Source organism: Trichosurus vulpecula, chromosome 3, assembly GCF_011100635.1.
Source record: "Trichosurus vulpecula isolate mTriVul1 chromosome 3, mTriVul1.pri, whole genome shotgun sequence".
Classification (NCBI taxonomy): domain Eukaryota; kingdom Metazoa; phylum Chordata; class Mammalia; order Diprotodontia; family Phalangeridae; genus Trichosurus; species Trichosurus vulpecula.
In genome coordinates, this window is record NC_050575.1 from 402,075,123 (window position 1) to 402,095,537 (window position 20,415).

The window sequence follows — 20,415 nt, forward strand, 5'->3', positions numbered from 1 at the left end:
CCTCCCCCTGTTTGTAACTGAAATTGGCCACCTGCCACAAACCATGTTCAGCCTAAGAGAGATACATTTAATATAGCAATAAAAAAGAGACCATGTGAGCTCACACCTTCAAGGAAATACAATTGGGCCACTCCCTCCATGTGCATGTAACCACTCCTGGGGTCCTAGAGTTGAGGTTGGACCAGCACTGTTTTGCATGGTGATCTCCAAGGGACCTTTCACAAACCTAGGCTGACATACAAATATCTCCCATCTTTCTCACTGAGCTCAAAGCCCTCTGCCTCCAGTTGGGCAAGAGTCACAATGCTCTCCCCATCCTTGCTCCTCTGGCTCCTACTGCTCTGGCCTCAAGGTAAGACTCCCAATGAGCCCTAGGTTGGGACCACCTTAGAAAGAGAGGGAGTTATCCCTGGGGCATCTCTGACAGAGTCTGAGGTAAAGGGAACTACTGAATTCACTGCATCTACACAGGATTCTTCACTTAAATCTCTTTCTTCTCCTTTTCCCACCAAGAAGCCCAGGCAGCCACTGCATTGACCCAGACACCAGCCTCCCTGGCTGTGGCTCCAGGGGATACAGTCACCATCACCTGCAAGGCCAGTTCCAGCATTGGCAGTAAGATGGCCTGGTACCAGCAGAAACCAGGACAGTCTCCCAAGCTCCTGATCTATGCTGCTTCCAACCTGGAGTCTGAGGTCCCTGCCCGGTTCAGTGGCAGTGGCTCTGGGACAGACTTCACCTTCACCATCAGTGTTGTGGAGGCTGAGGATGCTGCAGATTATTATTGCTATCAAGCTTCTAGTATGCCATTCACACAGTGTTTCAGCCCTGAACAAAAACATCCTCAGGCTGGTCAGCCCTTCACCACAGGGGAGCAGCTGCTGCCCCAGAGTCATAGGCTCAGGGCAGCCACTGCCCTCAGGGGAGAACTGGGCCTAATTCAGCTCTGCTGCAGTAGCCACTTGTCCTAGGGGCTCTGATTGAGGTAGAAAGATTAAGGAGAAAAAGGAGGAAGAGAAAGAATCTTCTGCCTGGTATGCTTTAGCCAAGGACCACAAACTTTCCCATGGGGGCTGATTCCAGAAGCTCCTCTCATTCTTTACTCTGCCCTCTGCTCCCTCCCCCAATTACTTCACCCTGAGCCGATGTTTAAGAGGAAACTGTACACGACTCAGGGGAATGGACCTGGACTCTCAGCTCTGGCTGATTTTCCCTAGCCCTAAAAAGACAGCCAACCTAGGTGGTAGAGTCCCTAAAGTTCTTGAGGCAACTCAGTCTACAGGATGGATCCAGTCTCTCTCCAGTCTGTCTCCTCATTCTGGGAACCTAACTTTCAAGCAAGATTAGATCTCCTGTCCTGTCACCCCTTGGTAGTCACTTGTTCATCTTCCCAGAGAACTGGACCATCAGCATTGGGGATAACCATGCCTAACTTCCATAAGGCTTCTAAGGAAAATGTGACTGAAAAGAACAATAAGGGAGGGAGGGTAGAAAAAAAACAAGAAATTTACATGTTAACTTTGTTGTATATTTGAAAGGAATAGGAGGTTGTGCATACTAAATTAGCAGTTTTGTGTACAATCATCTTTTTTAATCTACTTTGTTATGGAAATGCTTGTTTTATTCCATTTGTATATATTAATATAATAAAAACTGGCAGGAGTTAAGAAAAGCAAGAAAAGAGATGGAACCAGGATGGCAGAGTAAAGGCAGGGACTGACCTTTTCCCCAAATCCATCTAAATACCTTTCTAAAATGACTCTAAACAAATTCTAGGGCAGCAGAGCCCACAAAAAATGGAATGAAACAAATTTTCCACCAAAGACAAGTTGGAAGGTCAGCAGGAAAGGTCTGTTGCACCAGGGTGAGAAAGGAGCACAGTCCAGAGCAGGCCTCACCAACACAGACTGAGCCCCAGCACACCCAGAGAAGGCCTTGAAGTGACTGAGTCACTGACAGCAGGAGTGGTTTCCAGACTTCTCTGCCCACAGACACCAAAGACAACTTAGAAAGCCAGAGAGAAAGATCTGTCACACATGGGTGAGAATGGAGCACACACCAGCACTGCTCCAGATGTAGCAAACCAGGGGCAGGCCTTGGAAATGACTGAATCAATTGTGGTAGTACAAGCTGCTGCTTTCAGAGTTCTCCACCCACAGATGTTAAAGGAGTGGAACAACTCGTCAGAAGGCAATGACAGGGGTCTTTTGCTAGCACTGAGGCAAGATTCTGTTGCTTTACCCCCATCCAGGTCGTACTTCTGGGTGGCAGTCCCAGGGCAAGGAGGAGAACTAGCATAGCAGAGCTTGCAGCCACAGTGAAGGGGGAGTCCTCCTCACAGTTCCAGGGCAGAAAAGAGTGCTTGTGCTCACTCACAGGCATGGAGAGTAGTAAATACCTCTCCTTAGATCATACCACCTGGGAACAACTGAAAGCTTATAGGTCTCAAGAAGTATCTCTGAAAACAGCTGCACAAAACACCCTGAAGCTTAGGATGGTGTGCCCTCCTCCCTGGAAGCAGAGCCCTACATTAACAAAGAGTTAAAAGTCAAATAATAGGCTGAGGAAATGAACAAACAATTGAAAAACACTCTGACTACAGAAAGTTACTATGGTGACAAAAAGATCAAAACAAACTTTCAGAAGAAGACATCACACTCAAAGGTCCTACATCCAAAACCTCCAAAAAAATATGAATGGGTTTCAGTCCATGGAAGAACTCAAAAAGGATTTTGAAAATAAAAGAGAAGCAGAGTAAAAAATGGGGAGAGAAATGAGAGCGATTCAAGAAAATCATGAAAAAAGAGTCAACAGCTTGCTAAAGGAGACCCAAAAAATATTGAAGAAAATAACACCTTAAAAAAAACTAGACTAAATGGTAAAAGAGGTCCAAAAAGCCAATGAGGAAAAAAATGCCTTAAAAAGCAGAATTGGCCAAACGGGAATGGAAGTCCAGAAGCTCAGTGTAGAAAATATCTCATTAAAAATTAGAATGGAGTAAATGGAAGCTAATTATTTTATGAGAAATCAAGAAACCATGAAACGAAACCAAAGGAAATAAAAAAGAGAAGAAAGTGTAAAATACCTCATTCGAAAAAACAGCTGACCTCAAAAATAGATCCAGGAGAGAGAATTTAAAAATTATTGGACTTCCTGAAAGCCATGATCAAAAAAAGATTCTAGACATCATCTTTCAAGAAATTATCAAGGAAAACTGCCCTGATATTTTAGAAACAGAGGGTAAAATTGGAAGAATCATCTGATCACCTCCTGAAAGAGATCCAAAAATGAAAACTCCCAAGAATATTATAGCCAAATTCTAGAGTTCCCAGGGCAAGGAGAAAATATTGCAAGCAGCCAGGAAGAAACAATTTATATTGTGGAGCCATGGTCATGATAACACAAGATTTAGCAGCTTCTACATTAAAGGATGGGAGATCTTGGAATATATTTTAGAAGGCAAAAGAACTAGGATTACAACCAAGAATCATCTACCCAGCAAAACTGAATATAATACTTCAGTGGGGGGAAATAGACATTCAATGAGACAGAGGACTTTGAAGCATTCTTGATGAAAGAATGATAAAGCCCATTCAGATTCAAATGGAGATACTTCACCATAACTTAAATTCAAATCATTGTGGCTCTCAGTGATTGGCCAATAATACATCCCAGCCCAAGCCTCTCTTAGTCACTGTTTGGGTTTTGATGGCTCAGAGTGAGTGTAAATAGCCATTGTTCTTGTTCTGACCAGAAACCCCAAACCAGAGGGTCTTCTTTTTCCAAATTTTTTTGAGATCTCCTTATCTCACCTGGATGCAAATACCACACCTGCTCACAGGCTTGATCCCACTTTTGATTGGCATGGAAACACTGATGTGCCTGTTTCTGATCTGGGCCAGTTGGCATGTCTTTAGGGAGGCTCCTGGGGGAGGAGACCAGGGCTTATATTGGTACCAGACTTAGTTTGGATACCTGATCCTTCCTTAGCCCATAGGCAGCTCCTAACTTCTGAGCTCAAGAAATCCACCAGCCTCAACCTCCCTAGTAGCAGGGATTACAGGCTTGGGTCACCATACATGGCCTATATACCAGGCCTAGTGTTGTTATTCCTTTATCATTCTCCTGGTCTTTTCACGTCACTCAGCATCAGTACATTCTGATGAACTTCTCCAGTTTCTCTGAAACCAGCTTTTTTTACAGTGCACTACTAGTGCAGACCATAGTTTAGTCAGCCATTCCCCAATTGATTTGTTTAACACTTAAGACAACCATTAAGGTTCGTTCTAAAAAAGACAACCAAAATTAGAATGCATGTGCATGTTTATTTCTCTCAAAGCTTGCAGAACATGCATCTAGAGATATGCATGGGAGCTCATTGTGGGAAATGAGCTCAAGGACAGATAGACAAAGGGGATCTTATATCTTCAGAGTAATTCCCTCTCATCCTTCCCCCCCTTCCTTGCTCAGGATGCCTGTGTCAGCCAAAATTATAGTCTCTATATGTGTTAACCAAGATATTAGAAAGGAATTTCTCAACTGGATAAATTGTAAATACAATAAGATAAGAGAATATCAAGGTGTCAATTGAAATTATAGATCCAGGGGGTAGCTAGGTGGCACAGTGAGTAGTGCACCAGCCCTGAAGTCAAGAGGACCTGAGTTCAAATCCAGCCTCAGACATTTTACATACTTACTGGCTGTGTGACCTTGGGCAAGTCACTTAACCCCAATTGCCTTGCCTTCCCCCCTCCAAAAAAAATTATAGATCCAGGACGTCTATTTCTTTTACATTAATGTGAATATGTAGAGCACAACATAGTATAATGCATGTCCATAAGGTACTGAGATAAGAAAAAGTCCCAGTATTCAAGATAGCATCTGGCTCAAGGTATCCTACTCTGGACAGTCATAAAGAGAAGACTGCTCTTGGTCAGCCTCATTTGGCTTTGTAGTTGCTGACACAGGAAGGGGCATTTTGGGTTCACTCAGAGAGCAAAGTAAAGTATGTCTCTGTTATGCCAGAGCACACAAGGCATTATGGTAGGTTAAGCACACAGTGGGCAAAATGGCTTTCTGCTGACTGGCCAATTTAGGTTTTAAGCCTTTCTAAGGTCTTGGGGTAGGGGTGGGGGCCTCAGAAATGGTTCCCATTCACCTCCTTTTGGTCAAAGGTACACCAAAAGGCTCTACTGCAGACAAAGGAAGGCATGGGGAAAACGTCACTCTTCCTCAGGAATTGGGAAGAGATGTCCACTTGAAGCAGGTGCTTTCAGATGATCCAGGAGTCCACATCAACAAGTTGGCAGCCATATGAGTAGTCAGAAAGACTTTACAGGGGCTCTTAGAAGTCATATGAGTCAGCAATTGAGGGAAAAAACAGCATAACATAGGTCCTTAGTTAAAGGTACATCAAGATGGTCCAGTTTCCCAGCCACACAGTGTTCAGTTCAAACAATACAATAAAATTTTTCTCACACTTTCCATAATTGCATAATTACATTAAGTCTGGTACAGATTAGACTACTCAGAGGACTCAGAATAGACTAGTTTTGGGAAGGGAGATTTTCATGTCACCAAGGTAACCAAGGTAAACAAGAAAACATGAACATAAACCATACAGAGCAACACAATCAGTATTGCCAGTGTTACCTAGCATTAAGTCTCCTTGTATCAAAGTATCCCATTCTCAATGTCTATTTAAGCAGCACCTTTTGATACTCAGATGTCTCCTGCAGCTATCTGATCACTAGATAGCCTTTCTTAGACAATAGGTTTTATTCTCAAGACAGTTCCAAAAAGGAGTTCTGCTTCTCTGGTTCAGATCTAGATGTTCCTAGATAATTTCCACTTAGTTTAAATTAGTACAATCACTTACATTTGGTTCTCTGATTTTGAAACTTCAGAGAATTTCGGGTTTATATACCATTTGCTGTTTCTGTCCTTACCTGAATCTTGTACCTGGTATAAGAATCTTTTAAAATTTGAGGGTCCAACCATAAAATGAGCTCTTCTGCCTTTGAAAGTTATCAGACAGATGCTTTAATAATAGAAAAATCCCAATTTGAGGCTGGAGCCAAGATGGTGGCTGGAAAGCAGGGACTTGCGTGAGCTCCCCACCAAGTCCCTCCAAAAACCCTTAAAATGGCTCTGAACAAATTCTAGAACTGCAGAACCCACAAAATAGCAGAGAGAAGCAGGGCTCCAGTCCAGGACAGCCTGGATTGTTGCTGGGCTGGGGTCCATTGCACATGGAGATGGCAGCAGAGGGGAGCAGAGCCCAGTGTGGGCTACATGGCCCAACCAGACCAGGAGCTGAGCAGAACAGGCCCTAGTGCCCTGAATCCATGAGCTGTGGCAGTTGCCAGACTTTTCAACCCACAAACACCAAAGACAACAGAGAAGAACTGCAGAACCCACGAAGTAGCAGAGGGAAGCAAGGCTCCAGCCCAGGACAGCCTGCATGGTTGCTGGGGTGAGGTCTATCATGCACCCGGGAGTGGGGGGGAGTGGAGCCCAGTGTGGGTGGCAGCAGGACCAACCAGACCGGGAGCTGGTCGGCACAGGCCCTAGCGCCCTGAATCAGTGAGCTGTGGCAGTTACCAGACTTCTCAAACCACAAACACCAAAGACAACAGAGAAGGTTAGTGGGAAAAGCTGCAGGGAGTGAAAGGAGTTAGCAGTTCAGGCACCACCCCAGGGGGCAGCGGAGGTGGTGCAGCTACAGAAATGCAACTGCAGTTGCTTCTACCTCCAGGCCCACCTGGTGGGAGGAATTAAGTGATGGATCAGAGTAGGAGTGCAGAACCTGCTTAAGATCTGAGTCAGGTCCGGGTTGGCGGTATTTGGGGAAGGAGGAGTGCTGGTGTGGCAGAGCTGGCTGTATAGAAATAGCTCTGAAAACAAGAGCACATCCCCTCAAGCTCGGAACAAAGTACTCTTTACTCTACAAGCAGTCATATCCTGACAAAAAGCTCAAAGGTCAAGTAAGTTGGCTGGGAACATGGCCAGGCAGTGAAAATGGACTCATAATCAGTCTCAGACTTTGGAATCTTTCTTTGGTGACAAAGAAGACCAAAACATACAGCAAGGTTTTAAGCCTTTCTAAGGTCTTGGGGTAGGGGTGAGGGCACTGAACTGTTTTGTTTACATTCCTACATGGAAAGATAATGTGTATGATTCATGAGACCTCACTATTAGGGTAGCTGAAGGGAATATGCATATATAGATATGTGTGTGTGTGTGTGTGTGTGTGTATGTGTATATATATATACACAGAGAGAGAGAGAGAGAGGGCACAGGGTGAGTTGAATATGTAGGGATGATATCTAAAAAAATAAAATCAAATTAAGGGATGAGAGAGGAATATATTGAGAGAGGGAGAAAGGGAGAGATGGAATGGGGTAAATTATCTCACATAAAAGTGGCAAGAAAAAGCAGTTCTGTAGGAAGGGAAGAGGGGGCAGGTGAAGGGGAATGAGTGAATCTTGCTCTCACCAGATTTGACCTGAAGAGGGAATAACATACACACTCAACTGGGTATCTTACCCCACAGGAAAGAAGGAGGAAGAAGATAAGAAAGGGGATATGATAGAAAGGAGGGCAGATAGGGAGAGGAGGTAATCAAAAATGAACACTTTCAAAAAGGGACAGGGTCAAGGGAGAAAATTCAATAAAGGGGGATAGGATAGGAAGGAGCAAAATATACTTAGTCTTTCACAACATGAGTATTGTGGAAGGGTTTTACATAATGATACGCATGTGGCCTATGTTGAATTGCTTGCCTTCCTAGGGAGGGTGGGTGGGGAGGGAGGACAGAAGAGAATTTGGAACTCAAAGTTTTCAAAACAGATGTTCAAAAAAAAAGTTTTTGCATGAAACTAGGAAATAAGATACTGTATTAGGAGGGCAGAGTTTATAATCTCAAATAGGATCATAAACATGTCTGAAACGTTCGGAATCGCCGGATATAAGAAACTCTCAAAGTAGAAGGCAGAAGAATCAAAACATTTATTTAGGCTCCACAGTAACCAACCCATGAACCAGCAGCCCCATTTTGATATGTTGATCAAAAGCTTCCAGGCCCAATAAGTACGCCTTGCAAGAGTAACCAGGAGGCTACAGAGAAGCATGATTGCGTAAAGCAAAATCATACTTCCCCCTCGATGGTAATAAGATTTCCCACTGGCCTGAAGTCTTTGTTCAGCTTCCTCCCGTAGGTCAGCTCCGCTACTGGTAGCTCCTGCTTCAGCTGTGGCTGTAACTGTAACTGTCGCTGTAACTGTCGCTGTAACTGTCGCTGTAACTGTCGCTGTAACTGTTTCTGGCTCCAACCGGAAAAGGAAAGAGAGCTCCTCAAGCTGTCCTCTCCCCTCTTATAGGGTTTTTGACATCATCAAGCTCCGCCTGAATGACCAGGGCTGATTGGTTCTTGAGTTGGCCCCTCCCCCTAGCATAGACATTAACACCTCCCCTCAGCCAGCCCCATGACTCATCACACAGGAAGTTGTCTGGTCCTGCCCCGGAAGAGCAAGCCCCAGCGTCCAGGGAAGCTCAATGAGGTAAGCTGAGTCATTCAAAGAAAACAAAGGCCATTCTGGCTACACTCCACCCCTTGTTATAGGATACATAATCTAATCAGCCATGTATCCTAGAACATACATTGTGATCCAATTACAAAGGAAACTAAAACATATCATTCATTATAAAGCAAAACATATCATTCAGTGACATTCCCAAACATTGGTTAACGATTCAAATGTGATCCACCCCTAGATCCCAGCAAAATAATCTCTTCAATCAATCATCCCCAAAATAATTATTAATAATTCAAATGTCCACCCCTAAATCCTTGTATCCATTACATAGGATCAATAATATCATAACAATAAAACAACACAGCAAGGATAACACAAAATAAGTAAACAGAACACTATCATCATTTCCACCCCCCTTGAACGATTGGGGCTCAAAATCTTGGGGTGAGGGGTGAAGGTCTCATTTTCCATAGCTTCTTCATGCTGAAATTGGATGTAGAGATGGCCCTGCCCCCAAAAAGTCCCATTCCAGAAGTCATTTCTTTAACAAGCTGGCAGGAATTCCAAGAATGCTACATGCTTAGGCAGTCACCGGAAAGTGCAGGGTGCTTAAGCCTGAAGGAAACAAAACTAGCAACAAGGTTAGCCAAAACAAAGGACAAAAAGAATAGTCTGTGAATCTATTATTATAACCTATTCACGGTAAAATATATGGTTCAGGGGTACGATTTGGTAATTATTTTCCCCTGAATAGACAACTGTTACAGTGTTGTCCTTCCCATGGGCTATAACTTCTGCAGCCTTTGGAATATCATCTGGCTTCCGTTTTACCCATACCTTAGCTCCTGACTTTATTCTATCAATGGAGCAAGACCCTTTTGCCCCTCTAGTAGTTATTTTGGAAGGAGGGTCAGTTTTCACAAAGGGTATTTTTTCACAGGGGATAATAATGACTTGAACCATCCTATCATTTCTACAAAATTGTACAGGTTTTTTACCCATATTCTGGAGTGTCACAACAATTTCTTTTTGATAATTAGAATCTATCACTCCAGCCAATACATGTATTCCTTGAGCCGCTAATCCTGGTTTAGGTAATATCCGTCCAAGATGATTCTTGGGGATTCTCATACATACTCCAGTAGGGGTTTTTCTTATCTTTTTCCTATTTAACCTAAAATTCTCTATACAATGTAAATCATATCCTGCTGAACCAGGTGTTCCTGGACTTGGTAGTGGGACATCTTCCCTCACAGTCCAAAATTCAATGTTTTGGATCTCACATGTTTGCTGTTCTCTGATTTGCAGATTTGGGGTCATCATTCTGGCTAGAGGTGTACTTCCCCCTAAGGGCCTATTATTCAAATTACGTAAGGCAATAGACAAATTATCCTTCCAATGTCGATATGAATTATTTGAGCTTAATTTTCTCAGCTGTTCTTTCAACAATCCATTCATTCTTTCAATTAGCCCAGATGCTTGTGGGTAATATGGAATATGATATATCCATTCTATATTATTCAACACACAATATCTTTTCACTTCTTTGCCCTTGAAATGTGACCCATTGTCACTTTGAATCTGCATTGGGGTTCCATAATATAAACTTACAATATCTAGAGTTTTACAGGTGTTTTTCTGAGTTGCGTCTTTATAAGGACAAGCCACTAGTACACCTGAATAGGTGTCAACACACGTACATACATATTTACATCCTTTATCCTGGGGTAGTGGGCCAATATAATCTATCTGCCAAATTTGGGCTGGAACTTTTCCCCTTGCTATTTCTCCAGTAACTATCCTAGGAAGAGTTCGTTCTTTTTCTAATTGGCATATACAACACTCCTCTGTTATTTGTTTTAACAACGCATGAGAAATACTGATACCTCGATCCTGTGCCCATCGATGGGTGGCCTGGACCCCTAAATGGCCAGCAGTCTGGTGGACCCATCTTGCTAAGGCTGGGTCATCAGTTGGAGTCGGAGTAGGGACAATACATTCAGTAGCAATCTTTGCTAGTCGATCCGCATGTGCATTGTACTCACGTTCTGGTGTGGTCAGGGTTGCATGAGCATCAACATGAAAAACTGACAGATCTGTAACCAAAGACATGTCCCATATATTTTCCCATAACTCTTTACCCCAAACTTGTTTGCCATGAATCTCCCAATTCTGATTCCTCCATATAGGCATCCACGTGGCTAATCCATTAGCTACCGCCCACGAGTCAGTAAATATATGACACTGTCCTCCTTTCTCTGCTCTGATGGCCTGATGCACTGCCATCAGTTCAGCATATTGGCTACTTCCACCTATCCCAGAACTTTCCAGAGTTCTCCTTGTACAGGGGTTATAGGCTACTGCTTTCCAATGTCTCTTCTGTCCTAAATATTTTGCTGTCCCATCAGTAAACCAAGCATGTTTCTTCTGTTCTTCATTTAGTCCGTCATATCCATTATTCCATTTCACTAAGGATGGTACCATCTGTTGCTTAGATTCAAGGGGCTTTTCATTACTCTCAGTATCAATGTTCACCACAGATTCATGTAGAGCAGAAACTCCATTTTTGCCTGCTCTGGACCTATTCTGAAGATACCACTTCCATTTGATTATGCTTGCCTCTTGTGCATGTCCAATTCTGTGAGAAGCTGGGGTACTCATTACCCAAGTCATAATTGGAATTCCAGGCCTTAATACCACTTCATGACCCAGAGTTAGTTGCTCAGTTTCTACTAAAGCCCAATATGCAGCTAACAGCTGCTTCTCAAAAGGTGTATATTGCACTCCAGATGAGGGCAGTTTCCTTGACCAAAAGCCTAAAGGTACACTTCGGCTTTGTTGTTTTTGCCACAGACTCCAATTTGCATAGTCATCTTGTACAGTCACTTGTAACTCCACTGGCCCATTTTGCATAGGCCATAAGTCTAGAGCTAATTGAATAGCAGCCTTTGCTTCCTCAAAAGCTCTACTTTGTTCAAGTCCCCAGTCAAATTCATATTTCTTTCTGGTGACTTTATACAAGGGTTTTAAAATCTGTCCCAAATGTGGGATGTGGTGTCTCCAATAACCAAACAGCCCTATGAACTTTTGGGCCTCTTTCTTATTGGTAGGGGTGGGAAAATCCTGGATTTTTTGTCGAGCTTGTGGGAGAATTTCTCGCAGTCCTCTATTCCACTGTATCCCCAAGAATTTTACAGTTTGAGCTGGCCCTTGAACCTTTGCGGGGTTGATTTCCCATCCTTTGCTTTTCATATGGTCAATTAATAATGCTAAACTCTCCTCCACCTCCTTTATATTCTTTCCCTGTATCATGATGTCATCTATGTAATGTGTAAGCTGTACACCAGGTAACTTTAATTCATCCAAATGTTCAGCTACAATCCTGTGGCAAATAGTTGGGCTATGAATATATCCTTGCGGCAGGCGTGTAAATGTATACTGTCGGCCTTGCCAAGTAAAAGCAAACTGATTCCATTGCTTGGGGTCTATTGGGATTGTAAAGAAGGCATTGGCCAAATCAATAACTGCATACCAAGTCCCTTCACGTTTTTGTATTCTCTCTATTAAAGTAACCGTGTCTGGGACAGCAGCATACAAGGGAGGAGTCACTTTGTTCAGCTGTCTATAATCTACTGTCATCCTCCATGTTCCATCTGACTTTCGAACTGGCCAGACAGGGTTGTTCCATTGAGTAGTTGTAGGGACTAACACTCCTGCCTCAACACATTCTCTTATAGTGTTGGCAATTTCATCTTGCCCACCTGGCACACGATATTGCCTCAAAGTAATTACTTCAGAAGGTTCGGGCAAAGTGATTGGATCCATCTTGATTTTCCCCACTAAGACTGCATTAATGCCTATTTTCCTCACAGCAAATTGGTATTTCCCTTCAGGTAAATTTAAGGTCATACCCTTCAAAATGTCTATTCCAATGATGTATTCAGGAATAGGCACAATAACCACACTATATTCTTTCTTGGGCAACTGTCCAATTTTCATCATTAATTTAACTTGTCTGGCTGATATTTCAGTCCCTCCTAGTCCTGTGATGGTAATAGGAGTTCCATGGCTGAACTTGTCTGGATTTCCATAAATAAGGGTGGCCTCGGCCCCAGTATCTATTAATGCCTCAGTTACCGTACTTGACCCATTTTTCCAATATATGGTCAAGTTAATGTGAGGTCTGCAATCCAGCCTGTGTATTTCCTTAATTTGGACTGGGGCTCGGCCTGTTCCCTAGTATTCCCTTTCATGTGATTCACTTGGGTATGAAGGTTCAACATCTGTAGCATTTGCAGGAGCAGTTCTGATTTCCCTATCTCTCCTGTTATCAAGGCCTTTATCTCTGTACATTCTATATAATTCATTGGTTGGAATTCCATCTATCATTTCAAAACCTACCCCTGCTCTCAATAAAGCAGTAAACATTTCTTTCCTTGTTACTCTCCTTTGGCGCCAAGTTTGCTGGTTATTCACTCTTCTCTCTCGAGGAGATCTATCCCTTCCCCAGTCACCTAAGTCATATAACTGTAAAATCTTATTTATCACTGTTGTAAGACGGCTCCCTACTTCTCCAAGTAATAAATTCAAAATTAGTTGTTTATAAGCAGGGGGAGCTGTCCTAATTATTAAATTCCTATGAGGCAGTTCCATTGAATCATTGTAATATTTGTCTGCAGTTCCTATCATAATGGCAGTCTTCATTACCTCCTCCTTTAGTCTCATGATACAATCTCTAAGTGAATACCAGGGTCTGTGCTCAGTGGGCCACATAGAATCAGTAGCATATCTCTTATTGCATCCCACAGCGGCTAATGCCAACAGAGTAGTCCTGCTATCACCATCTCCTTGCTGATGATGTTCCCTAAAAGCTTGTTGAACTAGAGGATCATGGCTGATACCTATGAATCTCATGCAGTCTGTCCCATCTACTGATATTCCACTGGCCCCTTGATCACTGAGTCTTACCATCCAAGATATCAATGGTTCTCCTATTCTTTGGCTGAATCTACTCAAAATATCTGTGACCTCTTGCGGTGAGAAATCTTCCTGAATTTCCCTTGTAACTGAATCTTCACCTCGGGTTTCTGTCTTCCTCCTTTGTATGGGTCGAGCCCTTGTCTGATCATTTAACCATCTCCTATTCTCTGTGTGAGGCACATCCTGAACCCCAGTAGTGTTTTGTGCCTCAGCCCCTAACATTGTCTCATTCTCTCCCCACTCACTTCCTCTGCCACCATGGCTAGGACGAAGCAGGCAGTCAGGCTCTTTCTGGGCTGGGTTGAAATGCACTCTGGGCTTTTTTGGTCTCCTGTTGCTCTTAGCCACATTAATAGAAAAGTTCTCATCTGAGTCAGTTTGGTCTCCTGCTATCTGAGATTCCCCTTCTTCCTGTGGGGTAGGAGTGCCCCCATGTCTTTCACTTAATCTCAATCTTTCGTATACTAGCCGGTAGGCTGATAACACTATCCAGCTTTGCCTAGATAGTGATGCCCCTGACTGAATCCCAACTTCTCGTAAACACTTTTCCAAATCCCTAGGATCTCCTCTCCGTAGCCTTGGTTCCCAGTTTTCACAGGGTCCAGCTTTTTAGCCAATTCTTTTGCTAGGGAGGAATAAAATGGATCCTCCCATCCTGGGATATTCATCTCTTCCTCTGGAATTGTTCTGCTTCTAAATAGAGATCTTATACCTAGCGATCCCATCCACTTCGTCGCCAAATGTATTAGGAGGGCAGAGTTTATAATCTCAAATAGGATCATAAACATGTCTGAAACGTTCGGAATCGCCGGATATAAGAAACTCTCAAAGTAGAAGGCAGAAGAATCAAAACATTTATTTAGGCTCCACAGTAACCAACCCATGAACCAGCAGCCCCATTTTGATATGTTGATCAAAAGCTTCCAGGCCCAATAAGTACGCCTTGCAAGAGTAACCAGGAGGCTACAGAGAAGCATGATTGCGTAAAGCAAAATCATACTTCCCCCTCGATGGTAATAAGATTACCCACTGGCCTGAAGTCTTTGTTCAGCTTCCTCCCGTAGGTCAGCTCCGCTACTGGTAGCTCCTGCTTCAGCTGTGGCTGTAACTGTAACTGTCGCTGTAACTGTCGCTGTAACTGTCGCTGTAACTGTTTCTGGCTCCAACCGGAAAAGGAAAGAGAGCTCCTCAAGCTGTCCTCTCCCCTCTTATAGGGTTTTTGACATCATCAAGCTCCGCCTGAATGACCAGGGCTGATTGGTTCTTGAGTTGGCCCCTCCCCCTAGCATAGACATTAACACCTCCCCTCAGCCAGCCCCATGACTCATCACACAGGAAGTTGTCTGGTCCTGCCCCGGAAGAGCAAGCCCCAGCGTCCAGGGAAGCTCAATGAGGTAAGCTGAGTCATTCAAAGAAAACAAAGGCCATTCTGGCTACAGATACACAGGCAATGAGGCATAGAAATTTATCTTGCCCTACAAGAAAGGAAGGGAAAAGGGGATGGGAGGGGAGTGGGGTGACAGAAGGGAGGGCTGACTGCAGAATGGGGCAACCAGAATACATGCCATCTTGGAGTGGGTGGGAGGGTAGAAATGGGGATAAAATTCGTAATTTAAACTCTTGTGAAAATCAATGCCGAAAGCTAAATATATTAAATAAATCAAATAAAGAAATTTAAATAAATAAATAAATAAAGTGCAAAAAAAAAAATCCCAATTTGAAAACATATTACCAAAGCCTGAATTTCCATGATAGATAAATTTTAGAAGCCAATTATATATACATGCATATAATTTTTAGAGGAAACTGTCTAATCTTGTTGCTTTTCTCTCAAAATTTGCTATCCTATTTAATTACAAATTTATCACATTACATCTTTGTCTCATTACTTTGCCCAATCATTTCCTCCTTAGGAGAATATTATCCCTATGTTATTATTTGGCCACACACGTAAGTTAAAACTGTAAGACCTTCATACTTGTATCCTATTATAGTGACTCAGAGATGTTCCAGTACAAATCTATTATTTAATAAATTTAGTATTGTACATACAGAACTTCTTGGTTATAGAAGTTTGTTATAACAGGAAAATGTGGGATATAGTTATAACAATTTCATATATCATAAGAGAAGAGAAAAACTGCCTTAGTTCTGTTAGATTCCAGGAGAAGTCATATCTGACAGTCAATAATGTAGGTTAAAAGCAGGGCTCAGGATTAATCATTGGGAATTTTCCTTTTCAGAAAGCAAATACCACAACTGGGGAACAGAGTCAGGAAGATGTTATGTCCATGTCCAAGGTTGTCCCCAAAACTTTTCCCAGGCATAGATATCAGAAGTTGTCAGTCTGCAGCACATGCTATTGGCTTCATGATAATTCAGACAGCCATCCCTGTAATCAAAGCTCAAAACTATAGTATATTACACTTCCATAAAGTCTTGAAGAGCAAGTTCCAATCATCAGAGCTTTGGGTGAATTCAGCTCTCAAGGATCACACATCCTAGATAATAAGTATTCAATCTCACATTGGTAACAGTAAGAGATCCATCACAGAAAAAATACTACTGCTCTCAGAATCCCTTTAAACAATGGGAACATCTTAAGGTGAGTCTTAAGCAGTTTGCATACATTTCTGCACAGGTTCTAATTCCAGATTAAAAAGTAATATTAGATTTCCCATTAAGATAACACAAGATAGCTTATAAGTTGCTACTCTTCACTAACATATCTGTCTATACCGGAATACTATTCCTTAAACAAAAACAAAGAGGCTCCTAACTTTAACCTTACAACATGATAGATTCAAATCCTTGTTTCACAAGCTTGTTTATCCTTATTACACTCACTCTGGAAGGATGAGACACTTAAGGAATTGAATCTTATACAATGATAAATTCAAACACTGATTAAACCCTTGTTTAGGCCATGGGATGACTACAAATTCAAATCGAAACACCAAGATCTCTACAACTCATTATACTAATTTAGCAATAAATTATCCTGCAAATAAAACTTTAGTAGGCCTTCTAAAAATCACACAAAAGATTTTTTTCAAAATATTTCTTTTCAAAAATATTTCCCCTTCTTTAAAACAGTTTAAAATTTATCCTGATGTAAAAAAAGAATCACCAACCATTGGTGGAGAAAATTAGTTGGAAACTTCTAAAATGATAGATCTCTCTTTTCCACCTTAAAGCAAAAATAAACTTTTAAAATTGGAATTCATTCAACTAAGTTGGTATAAAATGTCCTTGAGTGACAAAAATAAGTGCCCAAAGCATTGTAATAAACTAAATTCCTACTTATTACAGGATCACAAGGTATCACAAAATTTCTCAGTCAAAAAGGTGTTGTAATGGGGAGGAGATTAAGTTTTTCTGAGCCAGGAAGAACATACCCAATAAAATTAGCCTTATCATAAAAACAAAGTTTACCAGGCCTTTAAAAATTTGCTCAGTATGTTTTCTGTGCTTTTTCTTTAAATCTATCACTAGAAATTAAGAAAATAATTACATTCTGGAATCTCAAATAGACAGTGAATATGGTAGCTCACAAACCTCCAAATTAACATATATGTGTCTGTATTTCTGTATATGTATATATGTGTGTATATTTCTGTGTATGTGTGTGTAAAGATATCTATCTGTGTATATAAGTGTGTGTGTGTATATCTATGTAGACAGATAGATAGATACATAGGTAGATAGACAGAGAGACAGACATCTCCTTAGATGAAGTAGGCTTGAAAATAACACTCCTATTTTGTGCAAGAATTCCCATTTACTCTGTACGAATTCCACAAGAAAACTCTTACACAGAGTTGATAAGAACTTTAAGTGGAACTTCCTCTTAAAAAGAAACAAAATTTGGAAGTTTATTCTAACGAATTTTTCTCCCCTACTTTTTTTCTTCTGGTACAATTGTTAATCTGACATCTAGATTATAAGAAGAATTGCTTTTACAGCCACATAGCTGATAAAATTGTTTACCAAATTACACAATTTAGAAATTTAATAATTCCCTAAACAATATTACACAGTTCAAACTTGAAACAACCCATTAGCAATGTAGGTAAATGCATTTACAAATTATGTTGCATAGAAAATCAGTCATCTCATCATTAATATGTTAAGACTACAACTTCAAGCCACCTTATATCTTTTCATAGAATTAGGACTTTCGAATGAAAAAAATCTTCTCTCATACTATAAATATCATCATTTTTATTGCCTTTTTATAACCAAATATATCTAATTAGATATTTAACAGTTCCAAATGATCACATTTATCACATCCTTTTAAAAGGCTGATTCATATGCAACAAAATCCAGATTAAAAAGTGCTCTGCCCAACACTATTTCTGCCTTACAGTGGTCTCTCAAATTTTACAATCAAAGAGAATTTTAGAAATACATTACAATTTAGAAATACACTAATAATACAAACAATGAACTTCAGGTGACTTTAATTGCATTTTCAGATGATCACATATAGAAATTATTGGTGTTATTACTTCTGGTGTTTTAAACGACTTCAAAGTTAACAGGTATGGAACAATTACATTAAATTAGAGAGATGACAATAATGTTATGTCTACATACGCCCGTCATTACGTTAAACACTTTACAATCACTATATAATTTTGATCCCATCACAACAACCATTATTACTTTTCCCTTTACAGATCAGGAAATGGGGCAAACAGAGATAAAATGGCTTGCCATAAATTACAAAGCTGGTACATTTCTGCAAGTGGAACAGAGAAGTCTGGGCTTACCTAGAGCACAGGCTGTCTGACTTCCTCACATCACTAGGCACTGCCAGGGTGTAGCAACAATCTGCTAGCAGCTACTGTGGCTATGTAAAACCAACAACCAGCACACAGAAGGCCACTAACTCAGGTTCTTTTGATCTGCTTTACTAAGGAAAGCAACGTTGAGTGGGTTAACAATCTTACTTTAATCCAATGAGGGAAAGCCAGCAACCTGAACTTCAAGCAAATACAAACAAATTACAAACATACACAATATAAACAGACCAAATCACAATTCATAATTACCAGGAAAACATCAACATCTGGGTTTACAAGCCAAGGGCTCTTAAAATGACTGCCCAGAGTCCCATGCCACTCTTCCAGTGACTGAGAGCCCCAAGGGAGAACGCCAGCCTCTGAGTTTATATATCTTGTTCAGGGTCAAAGGGCGTCACAATGTGTGACTCAAACCCACATGGCCTAAAAGCGTCACAAACCTGGGACTCAAACCCACGTGGCCTAAAAGCCTCTGGTGTCACACACAAGTCACTCAGACCCATGCAAACCAGTCTTTCCCTTGAGGCAAGGAGGTCATCAAAGACTCCTAATTTAATCAAAGAAACAAAGCCCAGACTCATCAAGGGCACTTGATTAAATAAAGTGCTCCAAAAGAGAAAACAGTAAAAAAAAAAAAGTCCTATGTTAATTAATATTACACAGGGGCACCCTGATTCTCCCAGGCAGCAGATGGGTGCTGCAGAGGGTATGGCAGAGGGCTCTGCCTAGGGCTGGGGTGGCTGATGCCAGAATCTTCCCAATAGTGGTAATTCTTCGTGGCATGGCTCAGGGAATGCTCACTGTGAGCCTGACCCATCCACCTGTCCCCTCCCCAGAGCTGCAGAACTTGCTGAGGTTGGGGCTACTTGCAGCTGGTGGGGCAGAGTGGGCAGAATGTATTGAACCTGGGTCATACACTCACACTCTGCCTAGAGGGGCAGGCTGCCCGGGGCACAGGGCCATTAGGGCCACTGCCAAGCTGTGGCTGCTGCCCCTAGCTTCTTTTGGCCAGGTGGGGAAGAGTGGTTTAAGTTTTCCCTACAATTTTCCAGCATTCTCTTCTCTTAATCTAATCTGGGATGAGAGGAGTTAACAAGAACCCATGGGGCTATTACATCCCACATTGAAATACTCTCCTAACTCTGGGGAGGGAATGGGAAATACTGAGTGACTGGGATTGTGAGGAGGTGTTTCAGCAGGGGATGTGTTCCTGGAATTGTCCCAAAAGTCTCAGGAATTTTCTCCTACAATCACCAAATGATCAATTTCCAAACCAACAATCCTTTCTTCTTTTCAGCATTTAGAAAGATGCGACAGAAACACACGAGAAAAGAATAAACATCTCCTCCCCCTACAACAACTCTAGGGATACATTGTCTCCCTACCACATAGTAGACCAAAGGATCTCCACAGTTTCCTCCACCTCCATTTCTTCTAAGCCTGGGCCCTTAGCTCTTTTTTTAAATCTGTTGGTTCCCCAGTCTTAATTTTCTTTGTAACTCGGCTTTTCTTTCTTTCTTTCTTTCTTTCTTTCTTTCTTTCTTTCTTTCTTTCTTTCTTCCTTTCTTTCTTCCTTTCTTTCTCTCTTTGTCTCTCTCTCTTTTTCTTTCTTTCTTTCTTTCTTTCTTTCTTTCTTTGTTTCCTCCTTTCTTCCTTCCTTCCTTCCTTCCTTTCTTTCTTTCTTTCTTTCTTTCTTTCTTTCTTTCTTTCTTTCTTTCCCTCTTCACACAGATATTTCTCAACTCTTGGTCTCTAGACCCAAAGCCATTTGATCTCTTCTGGAAAGGAACAGAGGACTCCCCCTGTTTAGAACCACAATTGGCCACCTAACACAGCCACCCCCATGGCCAGCCTCAGACAGGTCCATTTAATATAGCAATAAAAAAAGAGACCACAGGAGGTCACAATTTCAAGGAAATACAATTGGGCCACTCCCTCCATGTGCATGTAACCACTCCTGGGGTCCTAAAGTTGAGGGTGGACCAGTACTCTTTTGCATGGTGATATACAAGGGACCTTACTCAAATGCAGATTGACATATATATATATATATGTATATATCTCCCACCCTCCTCACTGAGCTCAGA

The 20,415-nt window shown here is 41.7% G+C and overlaps 1 gene segment (V, D, J or C); it reads left to right on the plus strand.

Annotated features, from left to right (window-relative positions):
• Window positions 1-285: 285 nt before the first annotated feature.
• On the plus strand, window positions 286-1,493 carry LOC118843605 (the record flags this gene model as incomplete). The annotated part of the segment is given in 3 exon segments: window positions 286-352; window positions 514-808; window positions 1,463-1,493. Coding segments are annotated over 3 exon segments (375 nt in total), but the record flags the coding sequence as incomplete, so codon positions are not given.
• Window positions 1,494-20,415: the final 18,922 nt, after the last annotated feature.